General features: G+C 54.7%; 1 protein-coding gene across 8 annotated transcripts in view; it reads right to left on the minus strand.

Annotated features, from left to right (window-relative positions):
* Positions 1-25,275, minus strand: part of TNXB (tenascin XB) — a 55,792-nt gene extending 30,517 nt beyond the window's left edge. For 4 of the 8 annotated variants that reach the window (XM_057698780.1, XM_057698785.1, XM_057698781.1 and 1 more), the window contains exons 1-11: positions 25,105-25,275; positions 16,700-17,110; positions 14,583-16,328; positions 13,985-14,100; positions 9,196-9,352; positions 8,772-9,035; positions 7,204-7,947; positions 5,672-6,040; positions 4,228-4,521; positions 2,159-2,449; positions 1,497-1,802 (exon numbers count right to left, since the gene is read on the minus strand). In XM_057698780.1, coding sequence (XP_057554763.1) covers positions 1,497-1,802; positions 2,159-2,449; positions 4,228-4,521; positions 5,672-6,040; positions 7,204-7,947; positions 8,772-9,035; positions 9,196-9,352; positions 13,985-14,100; positions 14,583-16,328; positions 16,700-17,102 — 4,690 coding nt within the window. In that variant the 5' untranslated portion in view covers positions 17,103-17,110; positions 25,105-25,275. Of the gene's footprint in view, positions 1-1,496; positions 1,803-2,158; positions 2,450-4,227; positions 4,522-5,671; positions 6,041-7,203; positions 7,948-8,771; positions 9,036-9,195; positions 9,353-13,984; positions 14,101-14,582; positions 16,329-16,699; positions 17,111-17,495; positions 17,819-21,925; positions 22,087-25,104 lie in introns of those variants that run through there. The other 4 variants (XM_057698779.1, XM_057698778.1, XM_057698784.1 and 1 more) reach the window with 4 other exon arrangements.
* Between the last annotated feature and the right edge of the window lie 559 nt (positions 25,276-25,834).

A 25,834-nucleotide genomic window follows, 5' to 3' on the forward strand; every position in this document is an offset into this window, starting at 1 on the left:
GTATTAGCAGTTCAGCAACGCGTTAAAGGAGGCAGGGCTGAGACAGCCGCTACACCCCACTGTGTACTGCTGGACGATTGCACTGTGGGGTGGGGGGGCCTCCTCTCATGTCTGAGAAAGGAAGTGAGATGGGAAGAGAGGAAACTCTGAGGCACTCTTCTCTACTGTGTTCATGGACAGCGCGACCACAGGAAAGCAAGGGGGCAGGGCAGTGAGGCCTCTTCCTCCCTGTTTGTCCCTTTCAGCTCCTGCTCCTCCCCAGGGCTTTGCAGCCCCCCTCATCCCACTGACCGTGGCAGGAAACGGGATGTGCTCTGCCTAAGGCTTCCCTGGGCAGCCCTGCCCCTCCCTCCACTTCAGACAAGAGGAGGGTGGGAAACGGTTTGGGGCTGGGGCTGGGGGCTGGGGAGGGCCGTGCTCTTCCCTGGCCGGGGCTAGAATCACAGCCCTGAGGGCATCTGCCCACCGTCTGCAGCAGCCAGGCCTCTGCTGAGGCTCCGTGGGGTGGGGAGACGGGCGCAAGGAAGCCAGCCCTTCTGCGACCCACTCCGCAGCTCATGGGGGACGGCTCAGGGGGCAGGAGATGGAGGAGGCAGCAGGCAAGACTGATAACCCAGGCAAGGATGGGGAAGGTGGGGAGGTGAGGAGGAAAAAAGGACACTGGGAAGTGAGAGAGTCAGGGAGAGACAGCGGCTCACTCTTTAATAGCAGTTTTGATGTGCCCGGCACTGTTCTAAGTGCCATATGTATATATATTAACCCATTTAATTCGAGCAACTGTGAAGCCGTTCCTGTTATTATCCCCATTTGACAGATGAGAAAGTTGAGGCCCAGAGAGGTTCAGTAACTTGCACAAGATCCCAGAGCTAGGATTAAAATCCAGGCAGTTGGCTCTAGAGCCCAGGCTCCCAACCACAAGGCTACACAGCCACGGAAATGGTGCTGGACAGGGGAGGCTGGGCCCGTGGAGGAGTGCAGGGCAAGGGGGCTGAAAGTGAGCCCTTTGCCCTGCTCCAAGCTGGCTGGGAGTCAAGGGGCTGGGAAGAGGCTGGGGAAATATGGAGCTCACGTCCCTTGGATTTGCCAGCTCTGAACAGAGCAGCAATGGCGGGAGGGTGTGGGCAGCAGGCAACAGAAGCTCAGAAACAACCACAGGCTGCGCCAGGGGAAGGAGGCCAGCAATGACTGCGAAGAAAGAACACAGTGGCTGAGGAATCTAGGGGAGGACAGCCCGGGGCGCAGGGATGATTCCCGGTGCTCAGAATGGGGGAAATGGGGTCTGTTCTTGGAGATGGAGAAGCAGGGCCAAGAAAGAGGTCTGGGGCTGGCGGCTGGATACAAAGCCCTGGGATGTGCGGAAGCAGAGGGTGGAGGCTTTGGCAGAATTGGAGCCGAGAAAGAGAAGGTGGAGGGAGATGGGAAGGATCCTGGGGGCAGGTCCCACTCAGAGGGCTGGGGGTTGGTTGGGGAGGGAGGCCTGTGCAGCTGGGACTCACCTGTGGTGGCCACCACGGACACGGGCCCCACGCGCTGCCTGCCATGAAGCCCATAGAGGTTCATCTTATACTTCCGATCGGACTCCAGGCCGGGGATGGTGACCTCCTTCTCATCTCCCCTGACGGGCACTGCCTGGGGCCGCCCCTGTGCATCTTTGTACTGGACCATGAAGGAGTCGAAAGAGCCCTGGGCCACCGTCCAGGACAGGCGCAGGGAGTCTGGGGTGGTGCCAGTGACCGTTAGCTCCCCCAGCAGGGGCTGCTCGGGGGACTCTGGGTGGCGGGGCTCCTCTCTCTTCTCTGGGGCTGTAAATAAGAGAATCCAGACAGGATCGAACTGGCAGAACCCCGGGATTGGGGCCTGGGGTTTGGACGGGCTGTCACACCCGTGGGGGTCTCTATGCAGTTAGCGTGAGTGCTGAACTCTGAGAAGGCTGGCACAGCCAGGGTACGACACACCTTCTGGGCCTTGGGGAGCAGCTGAACAGGATGAAAGCGGCCCAGCAGCGTGGGGGAGGCTGGCTGGTCCTGAGCCCAAAAGCAGGGCCAGGATTCAGAGTCAGCCATCTCGCTGGGAGGCCCCAGCTGGTTCCTGGCGGAGGGCCAGCATGTGGAAGACTGAGGCGGTGGGTCACATGGGGGCCTGGGTGGCTGCCACTCACCGGTGGTGCCATCGGCCGTGAGGGGGCCGTGCCGCTTCCTGCTGGCGATCCCGAACAGAGCGAATCTGTACTTGTGGTCAGGCTCCAGCGGGGAGACAGTGACCGAGCGCTCAGCCCCTTCCACGGGCATGACCTGGGGCCGTCCATCCCCGTCCCTGTATTGGACCACGAAGGAGTCAAACTGGCCCTCAGGGACCGTCCAGGAGAGGTGCAGCGAATCTGGGGTGGGGTCTGTCACCCACAGCTTCCCCAGGTGGGGCAGAGTCACTGGGCTGGCATCCGTCTGAGGCACTGGGAAGAGAGGGTAGAGGGAAGGCAGAGACACAGGTCAAAGGAGAAGAAGGAATCCATCTCTTGCCTGGGGGTGCTGTGTGAGGCTGTGCAGGCTGTTCACTGCACAAAGGTGCACGGCGGAGGGAGCACTGAGTGACTGAAATCCAGCCCGCGTTCTGCTTGCCAAGCTGTGTACCCTGGCAAGGGGCTATGCACACCTAGAAGGAGGGGTGCTTCTTTGATGTGACACAAAAGCACTGTATGGACTAGTGTGGCTCTGACTCGTTCCATGGCCTGAGGAAGGGCTTCAGAGAGAAGGGAGCCCAGCCAGCCCCTTCCACATCCCCATGGCCAGGGAAGTCTTCCAGGACAGCCTCTACTGTTTCCAGGCCGAACAACTAGCTGGTTTCTTCTCGAAGAGAGGGAAGCTTGGTCCTTGGAGCATTTTAACATGGGAGACCGCCCCCACCTGTGCTCTGAGCCACACTTCCTCCTCTCCTACCCTCACTCCCTCAGCTATGCCATCAGCATTTACACAAGCTCCTCCACTCGGCTGCATTTGCATCTCCCTCCAGCCTCTGCCCTCCCTCGTTGCTCTCTATTCCCAGCCTAGATTCCAGAAGGAGATGTCTACACTGCTTGCAGTCATGTCCTCACCTCCATCACCCTCCCAACCCAGCTCCACCCTCCACCAGCAGCTCTCACCAGGGTCACTGGTGACCTCCCCATTGCTAAGTCCTGTGGACACTCTGTAGCCCTGAATCACTCTTACGGAATCTGACGTGTCTGACCGCACCCTTTATTTTGGCATCCCTCTCCCCAGCTCCCCCCCAGGCTGCCCTGCAGGCTCCCCTTCCTCCACTCATGCCCTGAAAGTTGGCCATTTCCAGGATTCCAGTGGCCATGTCTCGTCTCCCTGCCCCCTATCCTGGCTTCTGCCCATTGGGACACCCACACCCCATCTTCAGGCCTTTTCTCTGCTCTCCCGGCCCATGAGGGCAGCAGGATAACACTATGGCTCCATCACTTTCTGCTTGAGTCACCTTGCCCTCTGTGTGCCTTGATTCTCCTCATCTAAGAAATGAGCACGCCTCACAGGGCTGCGTATGAGGATTAAGTGCAATGATACACTTAGAACATCTTGAACATATTTGACACAACAAATGCTTGAAAGATGTTTAACTAGGTGTCCCCCGCTGCACTGTTCCTCACATCCACTGTTCCTTGCCTTGGGGAACGGGACTGCCTGATCCAGAAAGGCGGAGGTGCCTGGACCCCCTCGCTTTCCTTCACCTCCCACCTCCAGCCTCACTGCCATCATCCCAGCCAGGCCACCAGCACCTCTTGCTGGTTCTTAACTCACTTTTCCAGCTATCCTCTGCAGCAGCCTCAGTGCTATTTGTAAGATAAATATTGAATCATGTCATTCTCTCACTTAAAGCCCTTTGGCAGCCCCCTAGGGTCCTCAGATGAGGTCCAAGTGTCTCAGTCGGACACATGAGATGTGAGATCAACACCCTCAGCTCCCAGGTGCCCCGTTCCCCTTCCAGAGGAAAGAGACTCTGATTCGTAATCTTACAGGGCCACACTCTCACCTGCCTCACTCTCCACAGCTCCCTCTGTTTGCACTGCCCTCCTCAACCTCCCTGCCTGACCCACCACAATCTTCCCTTCAGATTGCATCTCTGGCACCACCACCTCCAGGAAGCCTTCCTGGAGTTCCCAAAGCACTGGACAGACCCCCTTCAGGATCGTGCAGAGGGCAGGCGCAGGGGTGTGTGACCCCTCTCACTCACAGATCTTGGCTTCAGCCACCAGGGGGCCATGCCTCCTCTTGCCCACAAGGCCGTACAGGACAAATTTGTACTTGCGGCCAACCTCCAGGTTGGAGATAAGGGCTGAGCGCTGGGGCCCCTCTACAGGCACCACCTGGGGCCTGTCCCTGTCTTTGTACTGGATCACGAAGGAGTCGAACTCGCCCTCAGGGACCGTCCAGTGCAGAAGCAGAGAGTTGGAGGTCATGTCCGTCACTGTCAGCTTGCCCAGGCGTGGTGGGGCCAAGGGCTTCCCAGGCTTCTCTTCATCCCTGTCTGGGGTGTGGGGGGCAAAAGTAAAGCATGTGGGCTCAAGCGCTGCCTTGTCCCCAGTTTCCTCCCCTCTCCTTCCCTCCCAGTCCCACTGGCTCACTCCATCCTGGACAGCTCCCTCCCTTGAAGCCTCCATTCCCCGCCCTTAGTCTTCTGGGACCAGCCTTTCTAAGAAGGGGGGCATTTCTCCCCAATCTCTGCTCTGGCGTTGAGAGCTTTGGCTCTTCCCTTGTGATAACTTCCTCCCCATTCGCAAAGGTCCCATTCCCTCTTCACACCAAGCTCTCTGGGGAAGTTTCAGGTCCTCCGTGGTTCTCCCTGAGAGTTCAGAACCTTGCCATTGCTGTTTCAGAGCAGTTTGAAGATGCCTCGGCCCACCTGAACTTCTGTCTCCCTTGCTACCCTCTCCCCAGTGCTGAGTTTTATCTGGAGTTGCAGGGAGAGCTGGCTACCCTAGTCACATAAAGAGGGACCAGGAGGCAATGTGAGAGCCCGGATGCCCAGGCTCCTGCACTGGTTTCACAAACCTCACCCATCTCTGAAGTCTTGATGGCCGTGGAGCACCCTACCCCAAGGAAACTCCACCCCTAGCGGGAATTGGCTGATGGGACCACGGGGTACTGTCCACTGCAGGCTGGGCTTGCAGGGTGAGGGGCAGCACCACTGTCGTAGCCTGTCTAGTGAGGGGATGGCAGGGACTTGAGAGAAGGAAAAGGGAGGAGGGGGCTGAGGGTCAGCAATCCTCAGGGCCAGAGGCCTTCCAACGCCCACGCTGAGAGATGCAGGGGGCGGCGTGGGGCAGAGGAGCACAGGAAGTGGGGGCAAGGATGATTCTGCACAAAGAAAGGTGCAAGTGCAGAGCCAGAGGCCAACAGCCTCACTCCTTGAATCCTTGTCCCATCCTTTGACTTTTCTCCTCCCATCTACTTTTCCTGGGGTACTCCCCTCCCCCAGCCACCCTACCATTATGCTAAGACCCCCTCCATCCCTCTTGCCTCTGAACCCTCAACTCCTTTTCTCTCCTTGTTTCTCCTACCACCCTGACCTTAACACCAGCCCTGCCCTTCACTATCCACCCCACCTCTGAAATCCTAATGGCTCAGCCCCTCCCCCAACCTCAGGACACTGGTCTTGAGCAGAATCCAGGATGTACCCATAATGCCTTGGTAGATGAGAGGGGCAGAAGGTTCGCCCCCCGGGGGGACTCCACGAAGTGACAGCTCATAGGGGGATCCAGGAGGGGGCAAGGGCACCAGAGCCTGACGGGCATCCCCTGGCACCAGTTCCTCATGCGGCCCTGGCCCCTCGGGCACCCGCAGGCGCAGCTGGAAGTGGTCAAAGGTGTCAGGCTGGGCGGTCCAGGCCACGCGGAGGCGCCCTGTCTTGTCTCTGCCCAGCACCCTCAACTCTGCCAGCTCCTGGGGGCGCTGCTGCAGGATGGGGGCCTGAGCCCCTTGAGTCGTTGAAGGGCCTGAGGGAGAAGGCTCATCAGTGGCCCCCGGGAAGCCCGAGGGGGAGGACCCTGGGAGGAAGCAGGGCGAGAAAAACAGGAGAGTCGAGTATGAGAGTCAGAAAGGAAACCCCAGCCCCAGGTTCTGCCCTCTGGCCTCTAAGAGCCTACAGACCCTCCCTTTTCTGCTCCTGGATCACCCCCTGGGTCATCTCATCCTCCCAAAGGTCCACCACAGTCCTGCACAGACAGGCCTGTAGGTAATAAACAAAAGAAATAAAGTCTGCCATCCCTCCTCCCACAAGGCTCCAATGACCTCCAGCCCCGATAGACTACCATATCCCGCCGCACAGGAACCCCCTCCCCACTGGGTGGTGGTCGTGGCTTCCATTAGTGCTGCAGTGAGAAGCCTGGAAGAAAGGAGGAGATGGTGGTGTTAGGGAAGGAGGATGCAAGAGAGAGTGGGTAGAGAGAAGAGAGGGAAGAGGGGATGGGGTGGGGGGGGGGGGGGGCGTGGACATCCAGCTCAGGTGGCATCTGGGTCCTACGGGGGAAGAAGAGGTCCACAACCCTCCCCATGACAGGCAGAGAGCGCCCCTTCCCCGAGCCGGGACATTGTTCCTGTGGGAGAGACAAGCGTGAAGTAAGCCAGGAGGTCTGGAAAGGCAGCTCAAGAAGCAGTGGTTTCACCTCTCACATACACATGCTGGCTGATGGCTTCTAGGCCACCCCCAAACAGTTCTGATGTGTCCCTTTGAGGTTTGGGCAAATTGTGGAAAATAGTAACCACTGACCACAGTCTTCAGCCACCCTCACCACAGTGAGTCAGAGTGGGGAACCACTAGTTTCCCTCCCTACGCCACCCAAACTGTTCCAGCGAGCCTTTGCAGACACTGTCCCTCCCACGCATGCCCCTTCTATCGCCTAGAACAGGATTCCTGGCAGAAGTGACCTAGGAACCCAAGTGAAAATCAGACCATCCCAAAGACCAGGTCTCCTTGACCTTGGGTATCCACCAGGACCCTGAGGGTGGAGGTGGCTTCTAGGGACACGGGAAGGTGTGCTTTGTGGTGGGGGTCCCCTGGAGCCTTGGCCAAGTAGGGCTTGAAGGCAGAGGGTGTGGTGAGAGTGGCAGTCTGAGCAGTGAGGCAGTGGGAGGAACTCATGGATGCTGACTCCAATGGCAGGTGAGACTGGGCAGGGGATGGGTGGTCCCGCGGCCCTACCCACGCTACCTGTGGTGGTGATGAAGGCGTAGGACTTGGAAGTCTGCCCTGCCCGCACCCCGTGGACCTCCACGTGGTAGGTGGTGCCGGGCTTGAGATCGGGTAGGCTGACAGTGCGCGTGGTGCCCGGCACGGTCAGCTCCCCGCCGGGGCCCTCTGCGGGCGGCTGGGGCCGCCAGCGCAGCACCACGCGCTCGAAGTGGCCGCGGAGCCCGTCGAGGGACACCAGTAGTGCGCCATCGGCGGAACTGCCCAGCACCTCGGGCTTGGGGTGGCGGGGCGCAGCCACCCGGTCGACGCCTTCGGGAGAGAGGCCGTAGATGCCCTGGTTGGAGTCCCGCTTCCAGGTGCCCGAGTCGGGACTGGAGGTGGGGTGGGGGCGACGGGGCTGGGGTGCGGGGGAGCCGGTGGGGGCGGCAGCCACCAGGCGACGCCGCTGTAAGTATTCGTGGATGTGGCGTGCCACCGACGTGTAGGTCTGGTTGGCCCGCAGTGGGTAGCCGTGAGCCCGCAGGTGGTGCTCCAGGTCCTGCACGGTGCCGCGGAAGCGGCCCAGCTCGGCCGTCAGGTTGCCCCACGCCCGCCGAGGGGGCTGGGGTAGGCTTGGCCCGGGCCGAGACTCCGCCTCCCCCTCCTCCGCCGGCCGCGAGGGCCGAGCGGGGCGCGGGGGCCGCGGGGCCGGGACCAGCCGGGGCCGGGGCTTGGGGGGCGGGGCTGGGGAGTGCGCCTCCGGGTAGCTGTAGTGGCCGGGTGCTGCCGGGGCGGAAAAAGGGGGAGGGGAAAAGCCGGTCAGTGGCAGCCCCCCACCAATCCCTGCACTCCTCCCGAGGGCAGTGCCTCCCGCCGTCCCTCCCACCGGAGCCAGAGGCCTCTTCCCCGCGCCCCAGCCCCACCTGGAAAGAGAATCGAGAGAAAGGAGTTAGTGTCCCAGGATTCCCTCACCCCTCGCCCTCCAAGCCCGCCACTGACGGTGCCCTAGAAAGAAGAAACCAGCGGGTGGGGCCCTGTGTCTGAAGGAGAGAAAGCGGCGTGGGAGGAGAGAATGTGAGCTACAGCGAGGTGGGCGTCCCTCTGTCACAGGAAGAGAAAAGAAAGCGCCAGGCATCTGTTAAGAGACCTTGAGGGTTAGTGGAAAATGACTGCTGAGACCTAACTCCCCCAAACCCCAATCCTAAAGTCAACAGGAGTGCTGATCTCTAACCTGCCTAATTCCAGTCTCTCCAAGACCTGACCACTGACTGAGCGCAAGGGCTGTCCCTGTGTCCCAGTCTGGATCAGAACCTCCCCCATCTGGGTGGATGGGACAGCATCTCCTATTTACTGCTTCTCTCCATGAGGCAGCTCCTCCCAAACTCCAACCCACAGCCTTCCTACAGGACTCCAAGCACCTCAGGACTTCGTCTCTGCAGAGCCCTTGGTACACAGCAAGCCACCCCCCCCCCCCGCCCCCAGCAGGTGCTTTGGGATGGCCACACACCCTGTCAAGAGCATTCAGAGGAGCCTGTGAGGCCGCCACGTGGGCTCCCAAGGAAGTGGCTCCTCCCTCAGAAACTTCCCCAACCCTTGGCCAGCCATACCTGTGTTGGCCCTGACGGAAGCTGGGTAGCTTACTGCCCGGCCCCGCTCGGCAGTGACGGTCACCACGTATTCTACGCCTGGCATCAGGCCGGTCAGCAGCGTCCCGTCTGCCTCAGAGGGCACTTCCAACCGCACTCTCTGGTTGCCAGCACTGACGTAGGACACCACGAACCGGTCCACCTCAGCCTGGGGGCGCAGCCAGTTGAGCTCCAGCGTGGTTGGTGTCACAGCCACCACACGGAGGTCCTGGGGGCCATCGATCACTGGCCAGGTCAGAGAGAGGAGGGATCAGGTGGGAGTCTGGATCTTCAGTCACCAGCTTTCTAAGAGCCTTGCCCCCAGCCAATCCCTCCTCTGCCCTCTTGGAGGGCATATTCCCAGCCGCCCCTCTCAGATCCAGATCCCCAAAGCCCCAACTCTCACTGGTGGTGATGGCCTTGGAGGCAGGAGGGCCCCAGCTAGTCCCCCGAAGGGCACGGACAGTGACCTGGTACTCCTGACCAGGGGCCAGTCCTCTCTGGTCATAGGCTGAAGCAGAGCTGGGCACCCGTGCTGTGAATGGGGGGCTCTCCCCCTCTGTCTGCAAGAGAGAAAGTACCGTGGATCAGGGCCGCCACTCTCACCCCTGCCGCTCAATCCCCCTTATCCCTTCTTTCTCCAGTTCCAGGCAGGGTCAACATGAGACTGTGTACAGTCTTGGCCCTGTACAGCTGGGGAGCATGGGTAGTATCAGCAAACACATCTAGAACACCTACTCCATGCCAGGTACTGTTCAAGGCAATTTACATATATGATTCACTTAATCCTCTTAAGAACCTGATGAGGTAGGTCGTACTATTCCCATTGGACAGATGAGGAAACTGAGGTACAGAAGGATTAAGTGGCTTGCCCAAGGTCACCAACACCAAGAAAGTGGCAGGGATTTAAACCTAGGCAGTGTGACCTCAGAGTCTGCTCTCATGGGTACTACCTTTTCAACCTGTTCATCAGCTGTCTGCCAGAATTCTACCTGACACACGCCAGGACTCTCCTTCTGGCTCTCCCCCCACAACCCTGACTCCCTGGGCATGAGCAGGCTTCTCCTAAGCCCATTCCTGTTATAACAGATGAAGTAGATGAGGGATGCCACTTCAAGTCTCACTTCCTCCTTAAAGCAGCTGCCCCAGCCTGAGCCTCCCCACAGACACCTGCCCTTGGCTGTGTAATTTGGGTGTGACCCACATCATGACATTTCCTTTTAGGTACTTTTCTTTTCTCCTCATCAGGGTTGTAGGCTCCTCAAAAACAAGGCCCACCTTCTCAAAGTTCTACAAATATGTTTCCTGATTTTTACCTGGCATCATTCTAGGCACTGGAGACACAGAAATAAAAGATATGGTCCCTGTCCTCAGATAGCTCATGCTCTAGTAGCTAAATGTGTGGCCATGTCTTAAGTGTTATTAGATCCCTAACCCAAATCTCTATGTGTAGTACATGCCTGTGAGAAAACAACCCTCCTTCAGGTATACACATAAAGTATTATGATTATCTGTGGTGACCCCACAGAAAATCTGCCAGCCCCTGCTCCAGGCAGGATCTCCTGGAGTGCCAGCCACAGGGAAACAGGAGGAATGGACATCTGTGAGCAGTCTAACAGCCCAGCATTTCGCTGGGCCGTCTACGTAGGACAGCTAATAAGGACGCTCTGTTCTGCTTAGCTATGTTGGCTGTTATGGGGACACCTCCATTCAGCCAAGTAGGATTGGAAATTTCAAAAGGTACTCTCCTAAACCAAGAGAATTGTGGGGAAATCAACATAGTTAATACCAAAGTATAAAACCAGATGAGAGGCCACGTAGAGATTTCTGGGTTGAGGATGAAGTAAAGCTTTGTCAGAGTTTTCTTGGCTGAAAAGTTTTCCTGGGCACACAGGGTCCCCTCCCTCTCCTGCTCACTCTGCCCTAGGATACCCCAGCCTGCGGACTGGCCTCAAGACCTGTGTGCTCCTCATCCTTCCCAGAGCTTATTCTCTCTCCCCTTATTTCCCCCAACCTACCACCACCACTACACACACACACACACCCCACACACATACACACACACCCCACACACATACACACACACACACCTTCAGTGCTCCCTGATGATGTCTGGTCTTTTCAGCAAGACAAGCCCATCCCCAGAGGTCTCCTTCTCCTTTCAGACCACCTCCATGAACCTTTTAGACACTTTGTATTCCCTCCTGAGATCCATTTGGGAATAGTCCCCTGAAGAGTCCCATTGTCAGTCTAATCCACATCTCTCAGCACCATCTGTCTGGTCTGAGACAGGCTCTCTAGCCAGATGCTGGCAGCTGGTTCTGCCCCTTGGTGAGAGTTTTGGCTGCTTCACTGAGGTCCTTGGCAAGATTCTAGCTCTTTTCTCGATATCAACCTCATGGCCCCAGGTGGGAGACTCCACTTTGGCTGGTCCCTGGAGCTTACTGCACCCTCATCCTGCTTTTCAGACCAGACGCAAACAAACTTTTCTGAGGCCACAAGGTCCTGGGTCCCAAGGAAAACGTGGCATAGCCCCAGTTTCCAGGCTGCAGAATACACCCAGACAGACAGGGAATACCTGAACGTCTTTCTGTCTGGGGGCTCGGCTCCCTCAGTTTCTTCATGCTTTGTTTCACATTCATAGAAGACCTTGCTTTTTGCAAAATAGCAACATTTCTTAAGTTGGTGATCCTCAGGCTTGGGGTGCATCAGAATTACCTGGAGGCTTGTTGCAACACAGGTTACTGGGCTCTACCCCATAGAGCTTCTGATTCAGTAGATCTGGGGGTGGAGTCTGATAATTAGCAGGTCTAGTGCTCTAGGTGATGCTAATGCTGCAGGTCCAGGGAACACACTTTGAGAACCACTGAGTCCAAGTAACAATGCCATGTATGCAGGGAAAAGAGCATGTTCCTCTTCTGTGTTCTGAACATCATTCCAATAACTAGGTGTGTCCCTTGGCCAGGAATAGCAGAGTTTGGGCTTTGAGAGAGAAGTGTTTCTAGAAAAGGGGAAGGGATAAGGTAGAGAGAGGCTTCTAGGAAGATGGCAGTGGCCAGAGGACAGCCAGCTACTGAATGTACTCTGTGCCAACAGAAATGGATCGAGAGTTCTGGCCAAGTCAAGAGGCATAATCCCAGGGGCCAGCCATGAAAAGCATAGGAAGCATAGTTAAGAGGGCCAATAGCACAGGCTGGTGTGGAGTCCAAGGGAGGTGTCTGGGGACCAATTTTACGGGAGCATTTTCCACACCCAGGCTCAGAGAGAACCCAGAATGTGACAGAGGCCCATACCCAGAGCAAAGCAGATTAACTAAGAGCATGGCCAAGCTGGACACAGGCCAGCTCAACACCACCCCGGCCCCACAGAGAGGGAAAAAGCCTAGGGCTTCAGCTGGGAGGCTGCACCTCTTGAGAACACCAAGGATGAGTTTTTATTTCCTAAGAGCAGGAGATGATACTGCCCTGTAAGCTTCTTCTACCTCAAGTGTTTAATTCTTCCTTCCCTGATGTTTCTTAGGAAAGTTCTGTTTCAAAGTCCTACCCTCTCAAGGTTAGAACTATGTAAATAATATACACACAGAACAAGAGAGTGGGAGAAACACTTTAAAATGTTAATAGCGCTTGTTTTAGTGTGAAACAGCCAAGAATTATTTGTTTTTTTCTCTAGTTGCCAAATTCTTGTCTTGTGGTTAAATTATTTTTATAACTGAAAATAATTTTTTTTTAAACAGAAGAAAAAATCCAAGCTGTCTTGATTGTGCAGCAAAGTAGGGATTTCTGCCTCTGCTTCTACCAGGGGGTAAGGAGAGACAGAACATAGTAGGGGTCTGGGCTTGAGGGAATAAGAAGAAGACTTGGAATGACTAGGTCAGCTGCTGTGGGGATGGTCACCAGCACATCTGAGCTGTCCCTTTTGTCCTAGAGGCTTCCTAGGTTTAGAGCCTGGAACTTATTTATTTTTCCAGAGTCCTGATTGGGTAGAGATGAGAGTGACATGGCCTACCTACCCATGGCATTTGTGGGATGATTCAGGAAAACATATTTGGACAGTAGAAATGTCAGATGATTTGGAACTAGGAGACCAAACACATCATAAAAGCCCAATCTGCATAAAAGGAGATCTCTAATGAGAGGCCACAGGCTTTGTCCTTAGGGTGCCCCCAAATATTTTAAGAGTGAGTTGGAAGGAGACAGAGAAAGGAGGCTTTGCAATGCACTGATGACATGGAGGCGGGAGAACAAGCTCACACACTCAAATTATTGCAACAGCCTAGACAGCTGGGCCCAAACCAAAAATGATAACATTGAACAGAGCCAAATGGAAAGGCTTATATTTAGGCTTAAAAAAGGGTATGTAGTTGAATGTCTTCTTTTTTCCTTCCTTTGTCCTTCCTTCTTCTTTTTCCTTGTTTATATTTTCTAAAGTTTCTACACTGAGCCGATATGACTTTCATAATAAAAACTTACTTAAAAAATCAAATGTGATCAAAATAACTGACAGTTTGTGTGACCACAAGTTCACATATAGCAACTCTGAGAAAAGTGCCAGGGTATCCAGAGTAAGCCAAGTGAATGACTGGGCTCCTCTCTGCCCCCACATTTGGAGGTAGGGAGGCACAGGCAAAAAAAAGGAGGCATTAGAGAAGGAAAACCAAGAAGTGAAGGATGCAGAGAACAAAGCATTAAGAAGGAAAGGGGGGTTAAAAAAAGAAGGAAAAGGGGAGAAGAAACCAGTGGGTTTGGCCTGGAGGGAATGAAGGGTGACATGAATACTTGAAAGCCTGTGGTATAAGACGCCAAATACTTGAAAGCCTGTGGTATAAGACACAGGGAAAGCAAAAAACACATTCTGACTGCTGGCGAAAGCCCAGCTAGGGCCAGTGGATGGATGTTAGAATGGGGCAGATTTAGATTCAGCAACAACAAAAAGAACTGACTACAGTGATAAACAAAGATGGAGTGAGCAGCCTCAGGAAGTCTGAGCTCAAGGTCACCAGAGGTGTTCCAGCAGCAGTGGACCAATGCTGCAAAGGCTTCTGCACCAGGTGTGGGGCAGAATGAGAAGGCCTTTAGAACAGCTTCAGGAATCAGCCATCTGGACTCAGCCACTGATTATCTGGAACTCCCGCGTGAGGTGAACACCCCCTCCCGCAGTCCTGCCCCCTCAGCCCCCTCTTAGAGCTTGGCTCTCACCGTGGGGATGAACTGAATTTCGTAGGCATCCACGTTGCCAGGAGCCCGGGTCCACTCTGTCCGAACCGTTGTCTCCTCCAGGAGGTGCATCCTCATGCCCTCAATTGCTGGCACCTCTGCCCAGGAGAACAGGAGATGAGAAGCTGCTTAGCCCAAGGCAGCCCCCCACCCTACCCCCACCATCACAGCTTCTCCTACTTAGGGCCACTCTGAGAGACCCATCCAAGTTCCCACTTCTCTCTGGGAGTTGGGCAAAGCCTGCAGAGGCCTGAACAGGCCTTGGGTCTCCTTCACTGCTCCCCATCTCCAGGAACACAAAATCTCCCTAAAAGCAACTAAAGGGGTCCCCAATCTGCTCACCAGAGATCTGAAAGCAGCTCCCGCCTGAAGGCATGCCCCCAGGGTTCTACAGCCCCTGCTGGACACTAGCTCCCTGGCTCCCTGGCTCCTCTGACTGCCCCGCCCCTCACCCCAATCTATGACCCCCCTTGACTCCTCCTCCAAGTCCCTGGGCTCATAGGCCTCAGACTCAGGCTTTCTCACTGGCTCCAGTTTTCCAGTCCCTGACCCAGAACACTGGAGGAGGCTGCTCTCTCACCTTCCCCGCAGTCCTCCCCTGCATAGCCATCTTGACAGATGCAGCTGCCCTCACGACACTCTCCTCGGCCTCGGCAGTCCCCAGGACACGTCTGGATGGCGCAGTCCGGGCCTCGGAAGCCCTCAACGCAGACACACTGCCCTGCGTGGCACAGTTCCCGAGGCCCGCAGCCCCCGGGGCAGGCGCTGGCCGGAGGCTCTTCCTGCCCACAGTCCTCGCCGCTATAGCCCGCGTGGCACACGCACACGCCCTGCACACAACGTCCACGGCCCCGGCAGTCGGCCGGGCAGGTGCGGATGGCGCAGGAGGGGCCGGTGTAGCCTGAGTCACACACGCAGCGCCCGTCCTCACAGCGGCCCTGCCGGTGACAGTTGGAGGGGCAGGTAAGGAGGCTGCAGTCCTCGCCCGTGTAGCCCTCCCAACAGGTGCACACACCGTCCTGGCACACGCCGCGCTGGTTGCAGTCGCGTGGGCACCGAATCACGCCGCAGTCCTCACCCTCGTAGCCGTCGTCGCACACGCAGCGCCCCTCCAGGCACCTGCCGTGACCTTGGCAACCCCTGGGGCAGCTGCGCGTGCCACAGTCTTGGCCCTCGTAGCCCACGTCGCACAAGCACACACCATCCTCGCAGCGGCCGCGACCGCGGCAGTCCCCGGGACAGCGACGGCTCCCGCAGTCCTCGCCTGTGAAGCCCGAGTTGCACACGCAGCGGCCGTCCACGCAGCGCCCCCGCCCGCGACAGTCACCAGGGCAGGCGCGCGTGCCGCAGTCCCGGCCTGTGTACCCGGGCCAACACACGCAGCGGCCACTCTCGCAACGGCCCCGGCCGCGACAGTCCCCGGGACAGCTGCGCACGCCGCAGTCCTCGCCGCTGTAGCCCGCGTTGCACACGCACACGCCGTTCTCGCAGCGCCCGCGGCCCCGACAGTCGCGCGGGCAGGCGCGCGCGCCGCAGTCGGGCCCCGAGTACCCCGGCCAGCACACGCAGCGGCCGTCCTCGCAGCGGCCCCTTTGGTTGCAGTCGCCTGGGCAGCTGCGTACGCCGCAATCGTCCCCGCTGTAGCCTGGGTCGCAGATGCATTCGCCATCCTCGCAGCGCCCTCGGCCCCGACAGTCGCGGGGGCAGGTCCGCGTGCTGCAGTCCTCACCTGCGTACCCGGGCCAGCACACGCAGCGGCCGTCCACACAGCGCCCGCCTTCGCCACAGTCCCACGGGCAGCTCCGCGAGCCGCAGTCCTCGCCAGCGTAGCCAGGGTCACAGACGCAGCGCCCGTCCTCGCAGCGCCCCTTCTGGCTGCAACCTCGGGGGCAGCTCCTCACCCCACAGTCCTCGCCAGTGTAGCCTGGGTTGCACACGCAGCGCCCGTTCTCGCAGCGCCCCCTCTGGCTGCAGCCCCGGGGGCAGGAGCGCACACTGCAGTCGTCCCCGGAGAAGCCTGAGCGGCACACACACACGCCCTGCACGCAGCGCCCGCGGCCGTGGCAGTCCCCGGGGCAGGAGGGCCAGCTACAGCTGGGGCCGGTGTAGCCAGGGAAGCACACACAGCGACCGCGGACGCAGCGACCCTGATCATTGCAGTCGTCTGGGCAGGGTGAGGAGGCTGAGGGTGGAGGGGAGGGGGGCGCCTCGGCATCTATGGGGTCTGAGCAGGTGGGCCCACCCCAGCCTGGCTCGCAGGAGCAGGCACAGCGGCTCAGGTCAAACACGCCATGGAGACTGCAGAGGCTCCGAACGTCTGTGTGGCCTGGAGTAAGAGCAAGCAGTGGGCCTCAGTCTCTCTGGGGGAGAGGCTGAGCCTGTATAGCCTGGAGTCAGCTTCTCCAGCAGGACCAGACTCATTTCCTAAGGCCATCTTAGTTTCCAGCTGCAACTTATCAATATATGTGGCCTCTCAGTGCCCTAACATATGCTGGGGAGGAGAGGGCTGACATCTAGTCACGTGGCTCCTCTCTGAGTTGTGCCCTGGGCTGCACTCACCACCTCCACAGGGGAGGCAGGTGTGCCTTTTTCTAATTCATACCAAGGTCCTTTATGGACTAGTGATGCTCTCCCAACCCTAAGCCACTTTTCCACTTTCCTCCTTTTCTGTGCCCCTTCCTGTGATCACCTGCTCACCTGTGCCGGCCTGGGCAGCAGCAGGACAACATCCCGCAGTGCACTGTTCCTTGAGCCCCTTCACCAGCTCCTCCAGGATATCCAGCCGGACCTTCAGGGCCTGCACCTCTGAAGCAGGGACAGGGGGCTCAGTGCCTGGGGGACAGCCACAGCCAGCTGAAGGGGGCAGGTTAATGCGGTGGGTGAACACCACCTGCTTCTCCCCTCCTTCCACAGTGTGCTCATAAAGCTGAGAAGAAGGGCTTCCCGCTCCTGGCTGCACTGTGCGGCCCCCTGGATGGGGAGGGGGCCGTGGGCCAGGGAGTGTCACATTGGACCGTGGAGAGAAAGGGCCTGCTCTGACTGTGCCCAGCAGCACCAGGAGGGCCAGGCTGGAGGTGAGGGAACCTTGGGCTGGCATCATTCAGGAGGCTGCAGGGAGAGAGGGCACATATGAGAGCAGCTTCACAGAGAAGGAGACAAGATGAATGTCCCCCTTCCCCAACATACACACGCATAGTCCCACCACCCCCAACTAATCTACCCACGTTTGGAAAATCCACATTCAGCCCAACCCTAATGGATAGCCTCCTTGGGCAGATTTGTCTCTACCTTGTTTTCTGATGTCATTTGGTCACCCTGCTCCCTCCATCCCACTTTTTTTTTCTGTTCCACCTACACTGGTCTTTTTTGTTTGTTCCACAGACACTACAAGCTTACATTAGCCTAAGGGTCTTTGCACTATGTTTCCTCTGTCTGGGGTGCTTTTCATTCAGCTCTTAGAGGCTGGCTCTTTCTTGTTCAAATCTTAACTCACATGTCAGTGACTCCCAGAAGTCTTCCTTGATGCCCAACTGGAGCAGTCTTTCATCATTCTCCACCACAGTGTTCTGCTTATGTTCTTCATGGCATTGACTGCTGCTTGAACCATCTGTTTGTGTGGCTACTTGTTTATCTTTCTGCCACTACTATAATGGGAACTCCATAAGAACAGGGACCTCATCTACCCTGGCACTGCTATACGCCTGTGCCTGGCACACGGGGCTATTCAACACATTTTTGTTGAATGCTTCAGCAGATGAATATAAAAGACTAATCCTCCCACAAGCACCTGCATCCTAGCTCCTATTGTCTTTTCAGAAACCTTAAGGCGTAGATTATCTCCTCTCTCTTTTATTCAGCCCCTTACTCTCAACTAGATCCTTCCCATCAGCTTCCCATATGAACTCAAAAAGCTCCTGTTTAAAAAACCAAAAAATAAAAAACCCTCTTCCTCAGGACTTACACTACCAAATACCAAATATCAAAAAACTTATTATAAAGGTGCAAGGATAGAGAACAGAATAGGGTCCAGAAACAGACCCACACATATGTGGTCACCTGATTAATGAAAAAGGTGCCACTGCAATTAAGAGAAGAATGAATTGTTCTTGTGATAAATGGTGCTGAGTCAACTAAAGATCCACATGGGAAAAAAATCTCTCTCTACCTTATGTCCACATACAGAAATTAATTTGAAATGACTATATAGACCTAATTGTGAAATGTAAAGCAATACCTTTCAAAAAAATATCTTACAGGAAAAAAACTATAGGAAAAAACTATAGGAAAATCTTTCCAACCATGGAGTAAGCAAAGATTTCTTAAAACCTAACCACAGGGGACTTCCCTGGTGGCCCAATGGTTAAGACACTGCGCTCCCAATGCAGGGGGCCCAAGTTCAATGCCTGGTCAGGGAACTGGATCCCATATGCATGGCGCAACTAAGAAGCCTGCATGCTGCAACTAAAACCCAGTGCAACCAAATAAAAATAAATAAATATTTTAAAAAGAAAAACCTAACCATTAAATTTAACCATAAAAGATTTCACACAAAACTTAAGAAAATATTGATACATTGAATATCATTAAATTGATAACTTCTAGTCATCAAAATATACCATTAAGAGAATAAGAAGGCAAGCTACAGAGTGGGAGAAAATATGTAAGATATGTCAGAATATGAATATATATGTATATATATTACATATGATGGGGAGACAGAGCGGGAGATAGTTATTGAGAGTGAGAGGATTAAAATCTAAACTAAAGAATTCCTTCAAAACAAAAACAACAAACAAAAGGCGGTCAACCCAGTTTTTAAAATTGGCAAAAGAAACAGACTTTCCAGTAAAGAATATATCCAAAGGGCCAATAAATATATGAACAACAAATATATGTATGTATACAATAAAACCAGTAATAAGGGAAATGTAAATTAAAACCACAACAGGACGCCATCAAATATCCACCAGAATGGCTGAAATTAAAGGGACTCTTGGACTTCCCTGGTGGCACAGTGGTTAAGAATCCACCTGCCAATGCAGGGGACGTGGGTTCGATCAGGAAGATCCCACATACCGAGAAGCAACTAAGCCTGTGTGCCACAACTACTGAGCCCATGTGCTGCAACTACTGAAGCTTGAGTGCCTAGAGCCCATGCTCCAAAACAAGAGAAGACACCGCAATGAGAAACCTGAACACTGCAATGAAGAGTGGTCCCTGCTCGCCACAACTAGAGAAAGCCTGTGCAGCAACAAAGACCCAATGCAACCAATAATAAATAAATAAACAAATAAATTTATTGTTAAAAAAAAGGGGACTGCCGTTGCTCCATATTGGTAAGAATGCGAGGCAGCTGGAACTCTCATTTATTGTGAGAAGGAACAGAAATTAACGCAACCACTTTGGAAAACTGGTAGGCAAATTCTACTAAGGCATATAGCCTATAACTCAGCAATTCCACTTCTTGGTAAATATCCAAAAGAAACGACTGCATGTATCCTCCAAAATACATGTACAAGAATGTTCACATTAGCCCAAACTGGGAGCACCTCAAGTGTCCATTAATAGTAGAACGAATAAATAAATTGGGGCATAGTCACACAGTGGAGTACTATACAGCAATGAAAAAACACCCTCTTGGGACTTCTCTGGTGGTCCAGTGGTTAGGACTTGGCTCTTTCACTGCTGGGCCCCAGATTCAATCCCTGGTCGGGAAGATCTGCAAGCCATGCAGTGAGGCCAAAAACAAAACAAAACAAAATAAAACACCCTCTTGTTACATGCAACAACATGGGCAAATTTCACACACATAATGCTATTAAGCAAAAGAAACCAGACACAAAAAAAGAACACTGTGAATGATGCTATGTACATGAGATTCAAAAGCAGGCAGAGCTAATACAAGATAGGATAGAATTACTAGAAATATTTTGTACCTTGAACTGGGTGGTAATTAAACATAGGTATACATAATCAAAAAGTAACTGAGCTATACACTTAAGATATGTGCAGTTCACTATATGCACAACTTAATATACAAAATATACTTAAAATAATTTTCCCCCAATCTCACACTCTCCAGCCACCACATATTTCTCTTCTCTATTTCATGGCCATAGTTGTTAAAAGATTTAACTGTACTTGCTGTTTCTATTTCCCCATATCCCATGCATACCTCAATCCACTCCTGACTTCCCCACCTCCTTTCAGCCCACCAAATAGCCCTCCCTAAGGTCTCCCAACGATCTCAGTGTCACAAAATCTAAAAGACGTTTGTCTTCAGAGAGCTCATTGGCTCTTGAACACCTGAAATGTGGCTAGAGTGATGGAAGCACTGGATTTTCTTTAGTATTTTTAACAATTCCCCAGGTGACTGCAATGTGCAGCCAGAGTTGAGACCTACTGCGGTAGTCATCTACCCAGGTAACTTCATCCAGACCCATGACTTTAATTTCCAAGCTATACTGCAATGTATAAACTCTCTTCTCTTTACTCCAAGCAATATATCCAACCTCCTGTTTAGCATCTCCTCTTGGGCATCTCAAATCCAACACGTCTAAAACTGAACTCAACGGTCATCCTTCCTGCACCCCATCCCCTCTCAGTGTTCTCTACTGCAGCTCATTGCCCCATCAGAAATCGAGCCTCACAAGCCAGAAACCCAACAGCCTGTTCAGCATCACCATATTTCATCATATTTACTCATATTTTATTGTAAGCGTCTCTTTAATTTGCTTATGTCTCTCCCTCTAAGCATCGTTACAGTCCAAGCTACTATCTACTTTTTGCTTGACAACTGTAATTGCCTCCTAGCTGGTCCCTCTGCTTCCATTCTTGCCCCTTATACTCTTGCAAAGGCAACCAGACTGTCCCTCTCCCCCTAAAAACGCTTCAGTGTCTCCCTTCTGAATACTCCTCAAACACTGACAGACAGCCCTGCATCATTCGGCCCCTGCAGGCCTCTTCCACCTCGGCTCCCATAAGACTTCCCTCCCTCTCTCCACTCCAGTCCCACTGGCCCTAAGTGCCCCCCACTCTTCCCAGCCCCAGACCTTTGTATCTATGGTTTCTTCTATGTGGAACGCTCTTCCCTTTTCTCTTGGCTTCCTCATCCTTCAGGTCTCAACCCCACATCACTTCCTCAGGAAACCCTTCCTGCCCAGGTCAGGTTATCCGTATCAGGTGACTTCACAGCATTGTATAACTCTCATTTGTAGTATTTATAACAATTTATAATCATATATTTATTTGTGGGATTATTTTATTACTTTCTTGCCCACACTCAATCTTGCCTGCTAGACTGCAAGGTCCATGGGGGCAGGTATAGCATCTGTTTTTTGTTTTTTCTTGCCTGCTATATCCTTGCATCTGGCACAGAGTAAGTGCTTGATAAATATGTATTGGCTATATAGGTATTTAGCCAATTTACATAGTTCAACTTAAGCCCAGGGCTAGCATCAGGGCTGGAACCAAGGACAGGACCAAGGTCAGGGCTAGGACCACGGACAGTGTCTGGGAGTGAAAGCTGGTTAGAAACACCAGCTGGGGCAGATGCTGACCAGGGAGCAGGCCACGTGTGGATTCTGGCAGGGCCGCATGGTACAAGCACTTTAGAAAACTATTTGGCACAATCTACCAAATATACTAGAGCTATATGCAAACCCTATGACCTGGCAACTCCACTCCGAGGGATATATCCACCACAGCTGTACTACTCATAATAGCCTCAAACTGGGAACTACCCAAACGTCTCGCATCAGTAGAATGGATTAAATAAAGGGTGGTTTGTTCACACAGTGGAATAAAATTAAGCAATAAGATCAAACTACAACTATATGCAATAACATGGATAGGTCTCACTAATATGGGGTAGAACAAAAGAAGTCAGACACAAAAGAGAACACGCTGAAACATTCTATTTACATGAAGTTTGAGTGTAGATGATGTTAATCATCAATCGGTAGTGTTACAAATCAGAAGTGTGGCACCAGAAGGGGCACGGTGGGGAAATCCTGGAGTGCTAAGAACATCCTGTTTCTTGATCTCGGTGCTCGTTACCCAGTTGTGTTTGTTTGTGGAATCCACTGAGGCAAGAATTGGGGGACACAGGGAGACAAGGATTAGAGAGGAAAGGTAGTGGGGCGCTCGGGGTGAACCAGAAGAGGGGGCTATGGTAAAAGAGGAGTGTGGAGGGAGCAGGTTCAGGCTAAGGGTTAAGGAGAGGTGTTAGCAGGTGCCCAGTTCTTCCAGACCAGAGAGACTGGAGTGAGGGCAGGGTGAGTGGTGGGAATGCTGACTGGTGAGGAGGGAAGGGACTGTGACTGGCACCTCCTCGCAAGACACACACATATCCTGGCTTCCTATGCTTAAAATTCTCTGAGTCTGAGAAAAAGGAGTTTTCAGGGCCACCATCTCATGAGAGATGGAAGGGAGCTGGACAGCAGGGACAGAGCCTTTCCACATTGAAAGGTCCCCTGCCCAACAAAGCCTGGGCAGAGAGCCTTGGTGGGCAGAGAGCTGCCCTTCCCTCAGCCCCTCAGCCCTTCTCTCAGCTTGGAGCGTAGCCTTGGGTATGAGGAGGGCTCTGCCCTACCTTCAAATCCTGTTGCCCTATGTCTGAGGCCGTGCGCATCACCCGGTGCGTGCACACATGAGCACATGCACCCACACACATGTACGCATGCGCTCACCCACGAGCACAAGTACGAACACACTTCTTGTATCATATACCCACATTCATCCAAAGAAGCTCGCATCTTTGCAGGTGCGCACACACACACACACGCACGCACACACACACACTCTCACACACTCTCTCACACACACTCTCTCTCACACACACATTCTCTCACACACACACACAGACACACACTCTCACACACACTCACACACACGCACACACTCTCTCACACACACATTCTCTCACACACACACACAGACACACACTCTCACACACACACACACACTCTCTCACACACACTCTCTCTCACACACACACACACACACACACACACACACACACAATCTCCTCTTCACATTTCCTCCACACCCAGTCATCGGGTGATGCCTAAAAAAGCTGATTTCTCATTGGCTCCGAGGGCAGCCTAGTGAGTCAAAGAATTTAGCTGGAGTGAGGGGGACCTCACAGGAGGCGCTTCCCCAGGGGGGAGTTAGAGGATACAGGGTGCCCCACACCCCCAGAGGCCTTTGGGAGCTGTCCAGTCCCCCTCCCTCCACAATCGAATTCTGCATCTCTCCCCACTTGGTGGGGGTGGGGGAGGGAGAGGGTCTCTGCAGCAGGAAGGAAAGAAGCAGGAAAGCGGTGAAGCTGGTCTGAGAGGAGAGGAGCAGCCCCCACAGGCTGTACCCCCAGAGTCTCCTTCCCAATCCCCCTCTCCTGCCTGGTCTCCACCAACCCCTCAGCTCCCCATTTCCAAGTCTTGGGAGAATCCAGCTCTTCTCTCAGCACTAGGAACGCAGAAGACGTGGGTATCCCTTGTGTTTCCCCATCACTGCCCCACTGCTGCATCTGGGGTGCCCGTGTGCAGTGGGGAAGGAGGGGAGCACGTGGCCTCATCCTCTTGGCATCCTCCCCACAGTTGGAGGGCTGGCAGGGATGGGGGGCATCTTCCCAAGCTGTGACTCAGTGTGCAGGGTATTCATGTTGTAGCCAACTTTGACACTTCACTCATCAGGGACCGCAGGTCCCAAGAGGTGGGGAGAGGGCTGGCTTCCTTGAGGAATGCTCCAAAGGTGGGGATTTTGGCCCCACCCCCATGCTTCTCTCTGCCCCTCATGCCACAAGAGGAGTGAAGGCAGAAGGATTCCAGGACTGAGAGATGAAGGAGGGAGATGAGGGCAGGCTCCACATATTGGGTTGGAACCAGGTGGCAAGGAGGAACTGGGAAAGGGGGGAGTTGGAGGATCCAGATGCCCTTATTCTGGGGAGCTAATGGGCCATAGAAATGGGAAAATTAAAAGAAAGGATTTCCGGACCTCCAGTGGGAAAGAGTCTGGGGGACGGTGAGAGATAGAAGGTGGGTTCTGGTCCTGCACTGAGAAATCAGGACTGAAGGGAAAGGAAGTCTGAGGAATTGAGGTGCTGGGTCCCCAGGGGTTTGGAGGCAGGGCCAGGGAAAGAGGGGAGGGGGCCAGGGATCTGGGAAGTGGGTGGGGATTGGAAGCCGACAGACAGCAGCTGCGGTGTTTCCGTGTTTCCGAGTTGCTTCCCAGTAGTTCCTCTCAGTTCCATTTCCAGTTGTTTCCAAGCCATTAAATTCTTTCCAGGCGAGATAAGGTTCCCGCCCGTCCCACCCAGGGTGTGTCACGTGTAGAGGGGAGGTTCAGACAGACAGAAGCAGGAGAGCCTAGAAGGGGGATGGAGCGAAGACGGAGCCCCTGTGCCCCTGGAGGCATTTCTCAGTCATCCCAGCCCCGCTGAACCGTGAGTCATGGGTGCAGAGCTCTCTGCCAAGATCAAGTTTTAGGATTCTCTTCTGCAGACTCTGTGCCCTTCCCAGACCTGGGAGTCCTGACTCTACCCCATTTCAGCATTTTCTAAAGGCTTAAGACACCCAGAACTCCCTCCCGGAATTCTGCAGTTTACGTGCTGCCACCTGGGGAGTCCCCATCTGGGTGCTCAAAGAAGCTCCCTTGGGCAGCTTCCTGGAGCTCTGGCTCAGCTGCTCCAGCCAGAGCACTTGGGGTTCCACCAGCACTTTCCTCCTGAGGTTCAGCTGGCCACCAGCTCAGCCTGGCCCCTGGTTTCTCCCAGCCCCAGCACCCCCAGGACCCAGAGCCCCAACTCACCGATAACCACCTCCACCGCGCTGCCACCTGGTCCTGTCCAAACCCCAGCATCCACTCAACTCCCCCCCCGCCCCCCAACACACACACATGCATTGACTCGTCCTCCCAGACACACCCTCCACAGAGAGACTAGTCCCCAGTGCATGGTCCTGTTTCCTCTGCCCCAACGGAAAGTCCCTGCTCTGGGAGGCTTTCCTGGGAGGTTCTCCTGCCAACCTTCACCTGGGGTGTGGGGATAGGAGTCCCCATCTCTCCAGGCTCTTCCCTCCGTCTCCCAGAGCGCTGCTCCTTACCTGCACCTGCTCTGTCCCCGACCTGGGAAGGCGGTTCTCAGGGTAGGGTGGGCGGGTGCCCCCTGGCAGCCCTGGGCTCCTGGATGTCCCCTTGCTTGTTCCCTGCAGCAGGGGCTCACTGAGCCGCGACCTGACCGTCGATCTGGGCAGCGACAGTGAGAAGGAGGGAGCCTGCAGTGAGCAGAGGGAGGAGAAGGGGAGGACCAACATGAGGTCAGGGAGGGGAGCGGAGATAGGGCAGGTCCTCCCACCCTCCCGCCCCTGCCAGGCCCTCCCAATGTCATCACATGCCACCCCCCTCTCCTCCCACCATCACCCTGACCCCCCTCTCTGTCTGGGATCACTGAGTCCCACAACACCCTCATCTCACCCCCTCCAGCCCTCGTTCAACCTCCCACACCCTTATCCCATTTTTACTCTTCACCCTAATTTTTGTCCAACTTGACATCCCCATCCCTCGTGCCATTTCTCCTTTCCCCCACCATTTCTCCACCTGTTGTTCCTGCTCTCTGACCTGTTTTCTCCTCTCTTCCAACACCCATTCCCATAGCCAGCCCCTCTACCTCCTCCCTCCCCTGCACCTCCCCCACCTCCTCCAGCTGCCACACACTCCAGCTTGGATCTCCCTCCATCTGCTTGTTGCCCAGCACCCACTCCTTCATCCCCCCACCAATTATCTCCCAGCAGGGCAAGGCGCAGAGGGGTGGGTGGCAGGAGGAAACCTCCCTCC

Source organism: Hippopotamus amphibius, chromosome 11, assembly GCF_030028045.1.
Source record: "Hippopotamus amphibius kiboko isolate mHipAmp2 chromosome 11, mHipAmp2.hap2, whole genome shotgun sequence".
Classification (NCBI taxonomy): Eukaryota; Metazoa; Chordata; class Mammalia; order Artiodactyla; family Hippopotamidae; genus Hippopotamus; species Hippopotamus amphibius.